The 16,736-nt window shown below is 32.4% G+C and overlaps 1 protein-coding gene across 5 annotated transcripts in view; it reads left to right on the forward strand.

Moving 5' to 3' along the window:
• The window catches only part of LOC148231446 (uncharacterized), a 47,444-nt gene extending 33,575 nt beyond the window's left edge, over positions 1-13,869 (forward strand). For 4 of the 5 annotated variants that reach the window (XM_088193291.1, XM_088193292.1, XM_088193294.1 and 1 more), the window contains 6 exons: positions 9,730-10,194; positions 10,262-10,407; positions 10,920-11,112; positions 11,186-11,415; positions 11,492-11,665; positions 12,541-13,869. In XM_088193291.1, coding sequence (XP_088049417.1) covers positions 9,730-10,194; positions 10,262-10,407; positions 10,920-11,112; positions 11,186-11,415; positions 11,492-11,665; positions 12,541-12,682 — 1,350 coding nt within the window. In that variant the 3' untranslated portion in view covers positions 12,683-13,869. Of the gene's footprint in view, positions 1-6,966; positions 7,030-9,729; positions 10,195-10,261; positions 10,408-10,919; positions 11,113-11,185; positions 11,416-11,491; positions 11,666-12,540 lie in introns of those variants that run through there. The other variant, XM_088193296.1, reaches the window with a different exon arrangement.
• Positions 13,870-16,736: the final 2,867 nt, after the last annotated feature.

Raw genomic sequence — 16,736 nt, forward strand, 5'->3', positions numbered from 1 at the left:
ATTTATATAATTAATTGTTATAATGCCTCCACTACACTCTCTGGAAGTTGTCCGAATCGAAGCTACAACTAAAGTCGGTTGAGATCTACGACTTCGAGTAAGCGCCCACACTCGCGGATTTCATATGCCCGCGCGCTTCGCGGCATGGATGACGTCCGGACGGCGGCGGTTGTCACGTACAATCGGCATATTTGCGCGCGATCGAAAAAAGCGCCAAATAATCGCAATTTTTAAATTGTCATATTATTAAAATTACGCTACTGATAATTAAAAAAAATGGATGGGCACTCACCAAAATAATATCAATGAAAACTTTTCGGTCGTAAATATTCAATTTACGCAAAATCTTTGTCAGCGTTTGCAAAATGGCATAATTCATAAAAATGATACTTCAGAATACGAACATCACATGTGTAACTATCCTAGAATTTGTCGCCATCGATTCTAAATGAGAATTCGTTATTCTGGGACATTTATATAAACCGATCTAGGAAAATACATAAGGATATTCGAAACGATTTTTTTTAACAAAATCAAGTACCGCTGTTTATTTTTTAATTATTTAATTTGATATGAAAAAATATATAATAACGATATCTGTTAGAAGAATTTACTACCAAAAATATAATTAATCCCTTTTGGTACCCTAAAATATTCAAATAGAAGTCCATGATAAGCATGTGGTATTATAACTTGACCACGTGACCACGATGCAGCGCTCGACATGCGTGTTAACCATACTACACGACATGTTAACCATGTTAACCATGCGCATACTGAAATTGAACCGAGTTTGCGAAACACCATATCATTATCTCTCTCACTCTCGTCACTTAACACGCGAGAGAGCGAAAGAGGAAGTATCTCACCGCTCGCGCTCGAAAGAGCAGCCCCGACTTCGGTCCCTTTGACTCGGAAATATTGCCGACGATGTTCGGAAGCGCTCGAAGCACTCATCTTCTATTATTAACTCATCAAAAAATATCTTGTTGTTGTAAAGTTAATTAACACACTCATGTATATATAACATGGTTATATATTTAATCTAAGGATTTTCACTCGCAACGCTTATTTTAAGCGGTTTTTTGTAACACACTACGGTCCGCCATTTTTTAAATGTATTTATTTTGACAAAAGGTGACATTTTTTCACGCTATCAAAATATATTGTCATCTCCAGATAAAAGTTAAAAATTTTATTGTGTTCGCACCATTATTTTACAAGCTTAAGCTACGTTATTTTTAACCCTCGAAAACGCATGATTTCGCTGTCACGCGCAAACGCGTGAACGGACCGTAATATGTTCATAAAAACATTCTTGTGATTTTTTCTTCAGATTTTCAAATATTCCGAATTTGTCTGTCAATTGACCTGTTATTGTAAAATAGCGATTGTTCGGTATTTATTGCGCAAATAAAAACTACGCACAGCTCTGTTGTGTTTAATTTTAAAATGCTACATGCGAACTTTTCAAGTGTTTATGTCGCATTCTTTTAAACGCTTGTGCTATTTTCATTGTTGAGAAGACGCATTATTTTCTACATCGCACAACATTTTTATTTTTAAGTAAAGGTCAATTTTGGTTTCATTCGTTTCATGTTTAGAAAAACAGTCATACAATTGTAACGTAGAATGCCAACTTCATCACACATTTTTAACGAGATTAAAAAAAAAACTATTTTGTTTAAAGATGCCGGTTGTAACATATTCATAAAAAATAATTTGTATGGGTGTGTATACCTTTTCAAATCACCTAAAGATATTGTTGCTATTTAACTGTCCGAAACAATGGTGGGTTTTTTAATTATTTATAAATAATAAAATATTAGTATTTTTTTATAGCGTTTGGCTCTTATTGCCGTATTTTATTAGCGCCGTGGGAAGTGGGAAGGTTTTTTTTGTAAATGTTCCGCTTACGCAACTCCTATTTTATTCCACCTACATTCAAATGGGTGACCAAGTATTACATATATATATGTTTATAGCACATCATCAATAACTTATTGCGTATTACAAAATTGAACTCAACCTACTTTTTCCAATCTTACATACAATATCGATCGAGTGAAACCTCTCACTTTCGCGATTTAGATCGACGATTGCCTCACGGTCGCCTCTGTCATGGTCTTTGCGTCAATGAACCTTGCAAATGTTACAGTGCTGACGTTTATCATTATGTCACGTTTCTGCATGCTGCATACACTTATTTTTTACCTCGAAACAAAACAAAAATAGTCTTGACTTCATATATTATCTCTCGCCCGTGTGACATTTAAACGTGTAAACAGTCGTATGTGATAAACCCATCAGAATCCGATTTAATTTAAGCCTAAATATATTTTGGCATAGTTTTGCTGGATAAGATTTTATCAATCGCATAATAGTACTACAAACATTGAGCGGTATGATTATTGTACAAGCAAATTTGCAGAGGATTATGAACTCAATTAGATAATTGATCACTATTATTTTATCAATTGAGTAAAATAAACGTGTTACAGCTGACACCACATTTTAAATTGAAAAATTATTTTCATTGATTTTTATATTAATGTACTATTATAGATGATAATATAATGAAAATGATACTTATTTACATAATATATTACGGTTATATCTTCGAATTGCTGAGATAAAAAACTGGATATTGTTGTTTCAATTTTCTGTAGTTTGGTGACATTTAATGCATGCACCGGTGACCGGTTCCTGAAGGAACAGAACCGAAATCTGATTTGCTTATATTATTTTATCTTGGAATTCGAGTTCAAAGTCCTTTTAATGTCAATGTCTTTTTAACAGAGCAGAAATATGTGTACAGTAAACACCATAAATATTAATGATCCATTATCACTTTCATTCGTTCTTCGTACTGTTAATTGGCACATACATATATTCGTTATCCTTTTAATTGGTTATTTTTGATGAGTTGTGATGACGCAGCCGGTGATGAGTATTCTTAATGCTTATGGCTGTTTTTGTCACTGTACGCTTTTTCGGCGATCAGCCAGGGCCGCAGTGGTCGTTCTTTGACTCTTCAGCGTAGCAGTCGTGCTTCCGAGACCAAAATTGCGGAAGAAGCGAGGTGAGCAACTTGAAACATCGATACTGTCTCATTTCCATAATTTCTCTAAAAAAATAATGAGTCTCTTGCTCCCAGAGATAAATATTTCCTTGAACCTCCAATCAAAAGATTACACAATTCATGTATCATTTCTTGAAAATCACTTGATTACAACTACAAGATGATTTATTAATATACAATTACATGCTACTTAATTAGTTTTTGCCCTATAGAGATAAGTTTTTTTAGATATGGTGCCTCTTAATTTTGAAAAAAAGGTTTTCAACACCTATCAATCAATATGTACATATTATAATTTGTTACACTTTATCTTAATATTTTGACACAAAATTTGATGTAAATAATATGGCCATTTTGGAAGAAAAATATGTGTTGTGTGTGTTTTGAAAAGTATCGAACTGTAATATGAAAGTCGAATGAATCTTGATATGTCGAAAGAGTAATATGAAAAAATGAGTTCTTAAAGCGCAGATATTTTTTTTTGTAAATTTTATGTATAAATATCAGATAAATTTGTTTCAGTTTATGTTAATTTCTTGCAAAAAAAAAATTAAATTATTTTTGTTATTTTTGAGTTGCATGTAGACCATGTGTTGTGTGTTGTTTTTCAAAGTAAAAGCACAAATAGTGAGACATCAAGCTGTGAAAGTCAAATGAGTCTCAATTCGCTTTTAAAGTATAAGTTCTCAAAGTGTAAAGATTTATTTCGGTTTTTTTAGATACAACAAAAATATTATAATATTAGTATGTAAATTAGCATTTTTTTTATTTAACACACATTATCACAGTATACTCCCCAATAACACGGTAAATTTGGGACGTGCTATTTGGGGGGCTAGAAAATACTCATACTTTTTTGCAGTACGTACGTATGAATCAGACGCGTGTGGTGAGATATCCTTCCGTTTGGCTCGCTCACACATAAAAAACGGGCATCCCAATTTACCGTGTTATTGGGGGTCTACTGTATTATAGGAAAATTAAATAAAAATACTATTTATTGAAAAGAGTCTCGCGACACGACTTCAATTTTTTTTAATGTAGTTTCACCAGTAGTTTTTGAGGACACCGTAACAGCCGTGGTTTTTGGTCAGATATTTGTTTATAATTTAAATTATTTAAATTTAAGATTTTAACTAAGTTTATTAGCCTGTTTCATCCGTCATCTTGTGGCATCCGGCATCAATGGCGGCTATTAAAAACAATTTTTGAAAACACAATCACTGCCATTGTTTTGATCAGATCACCACGAAACTATTCCTAAAAACAGATAGAGCTAAATTTGATGGTAAGTCAATTTGCCATTTTATTTCAAAATGGCGACTGTTCTATAAATTAAAAAAATCGTAAATCTAATTGAAAAAAAATTAAGCAAAGCGAAAAATCGTTTTTTAATAAAAAATAATGGTAATTTTTACATACTATAAAGGTGTCCAGATTTTGAGAATATCAAAAGAGGACACTAAAAATAAGAAGGCCATCTCGAAAAAAAGTTTTTGAGAAGAAAATGTCATCCTATGATGAAAAAAACAAAAATTTCTATAAATTTTTATTTGAGAAGGATAAAGAGATCTTAAATTTTTGCGTGATTTTTGAAGGATAAAGAGATCTTAAAAATGAGTATTATATAAAATGTTACTTGCCTCCAACATGTTATTTATAATTGTATATAAATAAATATAACATACAAATAACCGATAATAGTTTATAATACAGTTTTTTTTTATAATATTCACATAACGATTTTTTTATTATACTATAATTACCGTATTTTTAGACATTCCATAAAACTTTTCTAAAAATATAAGCTCATGAACATATTGACTATGTATGTTAGCCAGCTTAATCCAACATACTGTTACAAAATGGCAGCAATTTAAAAAAAAATATAAAAATAGCTATCTTATTTCAAAATAAAGGCTATAAAAAAATATCGTAACTCTACAAAAACGTTTTATAATAGATTTTTTTTTGAAAATATCTACTTACAGTAGATCCCCCAATAACACGGTAAATTGGGAACTGCTATCTGGGTAGTACTTTCTAGTCCCCCAACTACACGTTCCCAAATAGCACGTCCTCAATTTACCGCGTTTCTGAGGGGTCTACTGTTTTTATCATGTATGTGGGATTAAACGATTTTTATGATCACAATAACCGTTATATTTTAATCGTAATTTCCATTTAACTACTCTGAAAAATGAAGCTTATAAATATATCGACTAAGTTAGTTAGTCAGCTTGATTCGCTATGTAAAAAAAAATAAAAAACACTTTTTTGAATACATTTATATATACATAAATCTACCTATATATTGCGGCTAATACTAAACTTCTTAGATGGAAATATTATTTATATTATATGTAAATATATGAAATGGTTGATATTTTTTTTATATAATGCCATCATGACGCATTTAGGAAACCTGTTAAGTCTAACTAAAAAAATATAAATTGAGCAGCGCAGCGAAAAATATCACACTTTTGAATAAATTAGGCAATACTAAATTGTAGATTGAGGGTCACCGGATTATTGTACTAACGAAAATTGCGCACACAAAAATTCTAAGCATAGGTGATTTTTGATTGTCAAATATATTTTAGTTTTAATTCCAACTGCTTTGTATTTTTCTATATTTTTAAGTAAAAATGTAAGCAAATTATATATCATATAAGTTAATAATATAATTGTAATATTTTTAAATTATAATCATATTTACATATGTTATATGTATTATATATAAACATTATTTTTGTTATGTATATATCTATGCTGTGCGCAATTTTTGTTTGTGCAATAATCACCGAACCAGATTGAAACGCGAGAGACTTTTCATTCGGGTGCTATTTAACATGTGCATTTAAATAAATAGTTTGTTCCATAAAACGAATTGTTTGTTCATTTATGTAAGGTAAATTTGTTTTCGCTGCAGTGAGTTATTCCTATTGTTCTTACGAATGTTCGCTTGCACCAGTAATGCTCAAACAATTCGTTTTATGGAACAATTATTTTATACATTGCTCATTTTTTTTAATGCAACAAGAAATTTTACTTTGGCAAAACCCACGAAAAATATTTTAAAAATCTTACACATAGTTTGTGGTCAAAAATGTTTTAAAACATATAATTTGATTATATTGACACATATAGTATATAGTATATAGAAAACTACCTGATTCTTGCAGCTTTTGTCAGGAGGCTCTCTTAAATTACCTTAAACATTTATAACAGTTTTTTAACGACAATATTTTATCATATAAAACAAATATTAATAACTTTAAATATGTTTATCTTAACTCTTTGATTGCCGATCTTTTTATGATTACTATCCAAATATCGATGTATTTACCTTTGAAGCACACACTGCAGCCTATAAAAAATTTATTCGTTTTTTTTAATAACGATGTTTAATCAAGCGATTTTTGGCAATCAAAGGGTTAAATATCATGTATAATATTATTATTTTTTATTATTCAATAAATTTAATACCGGTGTTGAAACTTCTACTGTGGATATACTGTCATTTAATAAAATAGTTATTATAATTGAATATTTGTGGCAAAAACTGACCTTTAAAACGCCCATAAAGATGCTATGCCACCGCGTATGTTTTGGCATTGAACCAAAGCACTGGTCCGCCTCTTCATATTCATATGCATGTATTTTTATAAAAAAATCTAACAAAACAATCCCTTGGCCTTGTGTTTTCCCTGAGGTTTTGTTTTTCTGCTGGCGAAAGAGTACCTTTTGTCCGCTGACCTTCACTCAGATCCAATTGCGAGGTCCTTGTACTGTACCTCAGAGTGCTTCCGCCTTTGGCGTTGCCGTTTTTTTGGATACAGAAGAACATACGCAGATTCCGAATTTGCGTTATCAGACGCGTCGCAGTCGGCGTTTCGCTCGCGGTGCGAGTGCTCGTCACGCCTCTCGCTTCTCGGAAAATACACGTAATTACTGTGTTTATTGTTTTTTTTTGTTCGCGAGTTTTGGACGAGTTCCAGTCAGTGATCTTTAATACAATTGGTTTGGTGGAAAAGTGCTCGCGAAGAATATATTTCGGATGTTGCGTTCTGCTCGGATTCACAACTTAGTGGTAATACGGTACGATCTATCTACTTCAGTTCGCTGTAGAGAAGTGTTCAGAATAGCGAGTAAATTTAAATACAAATGAATAGATTCTGACGATGTACGAAACTATTTGATTAGAACATCCATCCCGCCCCCACTTGACCTACTTTTGTTTTATCCGGAATTCATTTAGCTCAAAGGATGAGCTGCGTATGAATATAAGCTGCGTGACCTGGCTGTTTATCAATTTGCATTTCGTTTGGATATTTAAGATCAAAATGATAATATATAAACAATCTGAGCAAACATAAATATATTTATATTTGCAAGTATAAGCAAAATTATATATACAAGTGTCCATTCTCTTTGATTCGAACTCTTGGATGCTTTAGCTGGACCAGATCGAAGGATAGCGGCTCGTTCTTCAGGCTACTAAGGTTCGTCTCGGTCGATTCGGCGTAGCTCCGCTTAGTGCAAGTTCGACTGAACTCGTTTATTCCAAGTCAGAAGTGGTAGCTCTGGATGAAATTCTAAAAGGAAGTGATTTAGTGAGGAATTTTCTATAACGTTCCCCTTAGAGATATGCATATAGGGTAAACCAGTATTGGCACAAAAATCGATTTTCGGTATTACCGGTATTACATAATGAAATACCGGTATTACAAAAAAATCTCAAATCCGTACATTTTATATCCATAGTTTAGAATTACAAAAACGACGATTGCCATATTGCTTGAAAGCAGAAGCGGAAAATAAAATAATGCTCATTGTAAGGGTTCAACCTAAGTATCGTTATCGGCGTAGAATATCAATGTAAAAATGTATTATGCAGTATTTAAAAAAATAGGAGGCATCCAGAATCAGTCGATCGAATATGATGATTTTCCGGATTTATTGTTCAAAAAAAAAAAAGATTTGGCTTCCGTATTTAAAAAAAATATTTTTCCCGACAATAGTAAATTAATGAAAGTAAAGCAATAAATGATACAAAAAAGTTGTTATACACTGTCGTCTTATTGATTTTTATTAGTACTCGTAGACAACACAAAGGATCGGCGTATAAAGTATTTTTAGAAGTACCTGAATGTAAGGAAGATTGTATGAAATATGAAATATTCATAAACAGACAGATTGATCATAAATATCAACAATAAGGCGAAATTTGACCTTCTTTATTATGACCAATTTATAATGAAAATAATAATAATGTAATCCCAGTATTATTGCAATCTTTAGTTCACCCAAGTTCTTTATGATTCGGGCGGAATCAGATTATTTGTTATTGCCTAATAAAGATCGTATTAAATGCATACTGCGTTATCCAAATCAATTAAATTTGGCATGCAACAAAAATTTAACCCTTTGAGTTGTATCGCCGTACAAGCACGGTGGTCGATCTTTCACTGTTTCGAGGTACCCCATACAGTTATATATTTACATATATAACTAAATAAATAAAAACATTTATATAATATTTTTTTAAATTTGATTTAATGTAAATGATTTTTTATGTAAAATAATAATAATTAATTAAAAAAAGTACGAAATAAATTAACATAATTTTTTTATAATATGTTTATAAAAAATATTGAAAGCCTCTGAATTGATATAAATTTTTTTTTCACAAAAGTCGAATGGTATATAAAAAATATGTAAAATAAATTAACGAAATATAATAATATGAAAGTGTTGAAATAAATTATTAAAACATACTAATACAAAAAAGTAGTAATATAAATCAATGCAGTAAAACGTTTAGAATCATTGATTTTTTTTCTATAATTTACTATAAATGCAATATAAAATACTAATAAATAAATAACAACAGAAATATTTATGGAAAAATACATAAAATTAACTAACTTCAGGTGTAAATAATTGGGTATAAATTAACTCACTACTGAAAGGGATAATAGAGAATCCTGTTTTTGAATGAGTGTTTTTTGCTTAAAATTCATGCAAAAACATTTTCTGCTTTATATTTTGTGATATCTGCGATTTATAGTTGAGGATCTTTCTATTTTTTGTAGATAGATTATACCAATGGTCGCAAACCTTTCGGACCTCATAGACCACTAAACTCAAAATGCTGAATACTACGGACCACAACCATATTTTTTTTCATAAAAGTAACGTTCTTAATATGTATTTGTTTTTCGTGAGGGAGACTTAGTGCTCGCCCACTTATTACTGCCACGGAAAGCTACGACGATCTGGAGATGTAATTTGATTTGGCTGTTTTTTATTAGACTTTTATGAGCAATGCAATAGTTTTTTAGAACAACTTGCAACCTGTCATCTGAACAGGCTTGAGACGGCCGTTAAAATATTTTACCTGATAGGATAGTTAAATCGTTTTATTGGATATTGGTCAGAGCCTTTAATTAACGCGCAATCTAACGAAGTGAAAATTCAAAATTATAATTGTAAAGGTGAATCATATTATAATAAAACATAACACAAGTATATTCTAATTATTACGCAGATCACCACAATTCATTTTATAACCTCCTTTATTTATGTTAGCGATATAAACATAATAAAAATATTTGCTGTAATTTGAATATTTTTCTTTAAAGGTGTTCCATTTGAGAGACATAAGATGGGAACGTCCGCAGTTCCTGTCTAAGTCATTCCTGGGCTTCGTCACCTTCAACATCATAATCTACTCGCTCCTGGCTGCTGAAGTTGTCACCACTCAATTTGCGGACACAACCTCCGAGAAGAAGAGCTTTTACACGCACATCTTCAACGGATGCTATGCCGTTCTCTTGTTCGTCGTCGTCATATTCTTTCTCATCTACGGCGTCGAAGTCTTCTTCAAGGTGCGCGGCGGGTTCTTGACCGAAACGACTGTCACGACGATCGTGACTCAAAGAACTAAGCGGAGACAAGGCGACGGCGCTGTCCTATCGAGCACCACTTGCGAGAAGAGCAAGTTTATCGAAGACATTGACAAGCCATGCTGCTCCAAAGAGCTTGACAACGATGAAGATAAACCGGGAGACGGAGCCGAAGCGCACGACGCTCTCGTTACTAAGCAGGTGAATATACTCCTTGTCGTCCGCTCCGAATTAATTTTTTCCTTATTTAAAAATATATTTATTTCAGGGCGTGCGAGTTCTCGGAAGTTCCGCCGGTGTAAACACGTCTCAACTGCACCAATCAAGAGTTGGACTGCTGAGTCAGGCCTTCATGTTGATCACAATCGTCGGCTTTCTGTTTTCTGAGACATTAAGCGAATTTTGGAAGACTAAGTGAGTTTCTGTCCTCCGGGACGTCATTTAGGGGCATTTGCCCTCCCTTGAATTTGGCGAGAAAAATTTATGTCATTTAATTAAATATTTAACGGAACGGGAACGCTCGGTAACAACGGCTCCAATGGCGTCGGCACGATTTTATTGCTTTTGAGGTGGATTTTTGACTTCCGAGAAGGGATAATTCATTTTTGCGCTCTCCTATTGGTCAAAATTCGGTTTAGATATGCTTAATTCGATTCTCACATAGTCGTAATATTGTTATAAAAAGTCAGTAGAACATTTCCACTGACGATTTTATTGCTATTTACGTGGATTCTAAGCAAGGACGCTCCCCTGAATTTGGCCAAAAAATTCATGTCATTTAAAGAAATACTATGAATCTTATGAAATGGAAATATTAAAAAAACGACCACTGAATGGCCAACTTTTGTTTCCCTCGCTGAAATGACATCCCTGTCAGTTGTATCATGTTTCTTGACTTGTTTTATATCTTTATTTTCTTTTTAAAGAGTTCCTGTGAATTCTCGCAATTGGCACGATGTCGTATTTCGCGTTGTCGAAATAGGAGTGGCGTTATGGTTCCCCTGTGTATTATGGAACTGTATGGCGCCTGAACAGTTATGGATTTTGAATCCACGCCGTCTATTATCGCAGCAGCTGCCGCCAGATAATATTACGACTGTGCAGCATTCGGCCGAAAAGGTATTGTTTCGTAAAGATCTGATCATCGTGCTTTATATATATTTATATTATTATAATTTGATTTATAAATTAGGACGAAGAAGACATAGCCGGAAGTTGTAGCAGCTTAGGCGCCCGAGATTGCTGGATTTGCTATGATTCGGAACGAGCCGAGCCTTTGATTCAACCCTGCAAATGCACCGGAGACGTGAGCAGCGTGCATCACGATTGCCTGCGTAGGTGGCTCGTTGAGAGCTCATCGAATACTGACGAACTTCGATGCAAAGTCTGCAACAGCCCTTACGAAGTTGAAAAGACGACAAAGTATGTATTGAGACTATAGATCAATTTTATACCAATATATAAATTTCACGATCGCCGTATTTTTATTCCATTGCAGAGTAAGATGGGACAGAGCTTTCACATCTCAACAATGGTTGCACACTTGCGTCTTGGTGACTTGCATGGCCGTGGGAGTCGCAACCGCTTGGGTCGTAATACAGATGTTCGAAAGTCCGATTGTTAAAGTTTTGAGTGCCGGAGTTGCGTTATTGATTGTCTACGTTTGCGTCAAGTGAGTATTACTTTTATATTTTATAAAATCGATTGTGTTGGACATAGGGCAACTGCACCATTGCTTTAATTTGACATAACTTAAAACCTGTGAATACAGATAATATCTGATTTTTAATCATGAAAAAATTTAACTTAAATATATATTTATATTGACATAACAATTAGATAAATTTATATATAATAATCTGAGTACTTAAATGAGAACAAATCAATATTATCCGACAGATAAATAATAAGTCGGATAGCTGTGCTTATTATAGCTAAGCTCTTCAATACTTTTGTTCTTGCGTGCTGTTATGTAGCACTTAAAAACAAAGTTCTTCCAGAATATTCACTATCAGCAACTTGAAAAAATGCTTTTCCAAATACACGTCGACGCGACTCAAGAGAATCATATCCCAGCATACCTTATATGAATTTTGTGGGAAATAAAAATGGATAATATTTTATATTCCATCATGTACAGGGTAACGTAAAAAACCTTTTCTATTAAAAGCGAGTCAGTTGCATTATTTGGCAATCAGACCAGAGAAGCATACTTGAAGGTACTGCGCACTAAGTGATTATACAAGGCACACAGTGCCCTCGAGCTTCTCAATTGATCCAATAAGACAAATCCTAACATCTTTGAGGCTTTATTACATATGTTTTCTATATGCTGATCAAATCGGTTACCATTTTGTGCGATGAAGTACATTGTTATCCATTTTGTAATCAATTTTAAATTTTGTTTTTCACTGTTGATTAAATAAAGAAGTAAATTATATTTTAAATCACAAATTAATAAAGATTAGTTTTGTCATTCACTGGTGCATTTACCCTATGATAAAGATGTATTGAATTCAGTTGCTTATATTTATTTTATCTTTATAGATTCCTCGGCGTCAACACTGTCACTGCCTATCAACGAGCCAAAGTCTCCGGAATCAATATTGTCAGCGGTTCCGGAAGCCAATTGAACACCATCAGCAAGACGGTCACCGTTGAGATGAACACTAAGATGCAACTGCCGTGAACGTTCAACACGTTCGAGAAGAAATTGAGTTTAAAATTGAATCTTCGTCGAAGATCGATCTATCGGTAAACGGTCGCTCGATTGCATCACAATTTGATACAAAGCGACCGCGAATCACCGATGAGTGTTTATTAATAATTTTTGTGACTGTTAAAGATTTATTTTTATCTTATGATATCAGTGTTGTGTGTGTGTGATACATACTATCGCAAAATACTTTATTTTTGTTGAATTCATTTAATAGCAATCAAATAAAAAATGGATGAAACCGATAAGACATCAGGTTACCAAAAAAATAAACGTGATTTACGAATGAAAAATCATATGTGTATTATTAATGTATGAAAAAAATATATACGTATATTATATCATAATGTAATTGTTTAGTGAACAGTTTGATTGTAATCCGTTGAATATTGCCAAATCTTTATGGGCCAAATTTACAGTTTGATTCAATAGATCTGTATTTTTTTCATTGAAAGTTTATTTTATAAGTATTCGTTGTCAAATGCCTAATGTACGCTTAGGACGATCTCCGTTTATCAGTATTGTCAAAAGACATATTAACATATCTAAATATAAATCGTAGATAGATGTATAATTACGTTATACGTGTATGATTAAAGTGTCACTTTATTATACCTCTGTTTTTATTTTTGATTTATTTTATACGAGGCGTTCGATTTCGTCACTCTTCCAAGTGTGTAAATATTATATAAACTTTAAACGTAGATTAACTATTTAACAATTATAGTCTTAGCTAACTGTTTAACGTTCTAGCTATAAATTTACAGTCGATTAACGTACATGTTACGCAATACATTGTACCTTATTACATATAAACTTACGACTATCCAATCGGCTTTTTTATTATTATATTATTTGAATTAGATTCGCTCTCGATAGAAAATTTTTAATTTACATCATTCCAGCTATTGGATAGCGGGTTTATTAATAAATAGTCTGTGATACGATGGAGGTTCTTTCACAGTTTGTGAATTGTAAACTAACGGCTTTCGTAATTTTAAGAGAAATATAGTAGCAATAAATTATTGATTGTGCGTATGTTAACGTTGATTGTTACACTATAAAAGATTGTACCCACGACTAACTCTTAACTCGACATGTGTAACCGCGTTTTGTGTGATTTAGAAATGAAAATATATACTACCGTGATTAAAAATGTCTATGGTTGTTTTTATTTTATTACAAATATTATCCCATTTGTGATTCATGTTATTTGTGGTATTTTATTTGCTAAGGAAATGAGATAAAATTACCACACGACAACGAATTCTATTGTTATTGTTGCACGAATATAGATCGCGTGTACATTGCTGTCCAATTCCCACTTTTATAAATAATTTATTTATTTATTAAACAATTACGTTAATTCAATTTCTTATCTATTTATTTAGCTAATATAGCTAATTGTTTATACACTAAATAAATGTAATCAAAACATGAACAGTATATAAAAAAGACTTATCTTAATGCACAAAGGCGTTTCTTTATTCCATTGAGAAAATCTAATACATTTTTATTTTTGCAGATTGTTCTAGGAATATACAAATTCACACATCGTTTTTTTATAATTAAATTGTCTCCATTTCTAGTATTAAATCTATATACATCTTATTTCTTATTTAATATTTATTAAAATACTTTGGTATTATATTAATTTTTATTATACAGCTGTGGCTAATTGAAAGTTTCATAGGCAATATTTCACGAATTATAATATTAAAATGTATTCTTTCCTTAAAACTTGTTCTATGGTATTTTTTTTATGATCAAGTACATCTGTGGTAATGATTTACAAGATGTTTTAACTTGTAAAGCCTCCTCAGTTGCACGTTAGCCTCGGTTATGTAAAGACAAACAAAGATCTAAACAAATCTCGATCACGGTAAAATCTAAAATAATAGCATATCTCGGAGAAAATGTTTCAATCCTAGAGATGGCACGAAGAGTGGGGTTTAGTGGTTCTGCTATTCTAAAAATTATTAAAAAATATCGCGAAACAGGAATTCTAGAGAGGGTGCAAGGGGGTGGTTGGAAGCGTATGACGTCTGCTCGAGAAGACCGCAGAATAAAAGATATCATAAAAAAATATCGATTCGAAAATGTCTTCCGGGTGCCCGAGCATAAACGAGCATATACCGAGCGATAAACGAGCTGTGGAGCTTCCAACGATGACAAAATATACTAGTTACAACACTGAATTAGATGATGCACACTTTTCGCTGTGCGTCTCTCAAATACTTAGTGTGGCTACGTAATTTTCGTGAGGTAGAAGTTGAATACAACAAGTAAAACTACCTTAAGTATTTTACTTAGTCCTTCCCAAATGAGGTAAGATCGCACGAGTAAAAAATAAAATAAAAACTCAAAATTCTTTTGAAAAGAAGAAGATAACTAAATTTTTGTATATAAAATGACACAGTAAAAATAGTGTAAAAGATAAATTATACACCACTTTTTTATGATTTAAGCAAAACACATTTATTACAAAAAATAACATTATAAAATATATAGCACACTAAAGATGATGAAACCGCTGGTGTAAAGATGACGAAAAAACAATTATCCCTTCTCAGAAGTCAAAAATCCACGTCAAAAGGAGTGGAAACGCTCGGTAACGAGCGTTCCCACTGCGGTAATTGTTTTTGCGCTCTCCTATTGACCAAAATTCGGTTTGATTGCACTTTGACCAATACTCTCAAATCAGATAATATTTAACGTAGTGTAATATCGAAGTGTAGACCAACTATAGAGCAATATGCGAGATGCGACGTCTGACTTGACCTAACGAAAGGTCTAAAACTATCATTAGTTTTAGATCTTTCATTAGGTCAAGTTGAATTTGCTTAATTCGTGTAGGTGTCGTTTGGGTTTGAACATCAAATGTATGTGTTTCGTAACTGTTAAATTGAGTTTCATAGACATTTTGGAGCAGCATATAATTTCACTAGCGTCGATCAGTTAAACCCATGTAAAATAAATAAATTGAATAAAACACATAGTCATTAAGTTGATTTTGTATATTTCATTAAATAATATATTTTTCGATATTCAATTGTTTTATATTTTATTAAATGTGATTATTGATTTTAGGTTGTTTTGTTTTTGTTGTTACATAACAACACCAAGACGACAAAATATTGATCGTCGCACAAATATCAATTGCATCGGATCGAACAGTGCGAGATCTACGTGGAAACGAGCAGCCATTCGGTGGTGTATTAATATTATTAGCAAGTAATTTTCGTCAGACGTTACCTGTTATACCACATTCAACACCAGCTGATGAACTGAATGCGTGCTTAAAAACATCAAATTTGTGGAGATACGTTAGTAAATTAACATTGACGACAATCATGCTTCATGTTCAATTGAAAAACGATGCTTCTGCAGAACGTTTTGCAAAACAATTATTGGGTATTAGAAATGGAAAATTACAGTTGATGAATCAACACGCTGCATTAAATTACCAACCGATTTTTACACACACTCAAGAGAAGAATTGATTCAATACGTATTTTAAGATATCACACAATGGTGATATCTTAAAATGAACGTGCAATATTAGCTGCAAAAAACGTGGATGTAAAAGTTATTATCATCTTATACTTATAAATCAGTAGATACTGTTATGAATCAAGACGAAGCAGTAAATTATCCAAATGAATTCTTGAATTCACTTGATTTAGCTGGATTGCCACCACATGTCAAAAATTTGTAGATTGGTGTTCCTATCATTCTTCTTAGAAACGTTGATCCACCCCGTCTTTGCAATACTGCCAGATTGGCGGACAATACATTGATAAAAAATGTCATTGAAGCAACAATTTTAACTGGAAAATTCAAAGGAGAAGATGTGCTACTACCGCTCATTCTAATGATTCCAACAGATATATTTTTTTTATTCAAACGATTGCAATTTTCAATTAAACTGGCTTTTTCAATAATGATACACATATCACAAAAGTAAGTATGTAGATTGAATTTGAAGTATCTATGTATTTCTCATAGTCAATTATACGTTGCATGC

This window comes from Plectrocnemia conspersa, unplaced genomic scaffold (genome assembly GCF_051122295.1).
Source record: "Plectrocnemia conspersa isolate PC_06_02 unplaced genomic scaffold, ASM5112229v1 ptg000009l, whole genome shotgun sequence".
NCBI classification, from domain to species: domain Eukaryota; kingdom Metazoa; phylum Arthropoda; class Insecta; order Trichoptera; family Polycentropodidae; genus Plectrocnemia; species Plectrocnemia conspersa.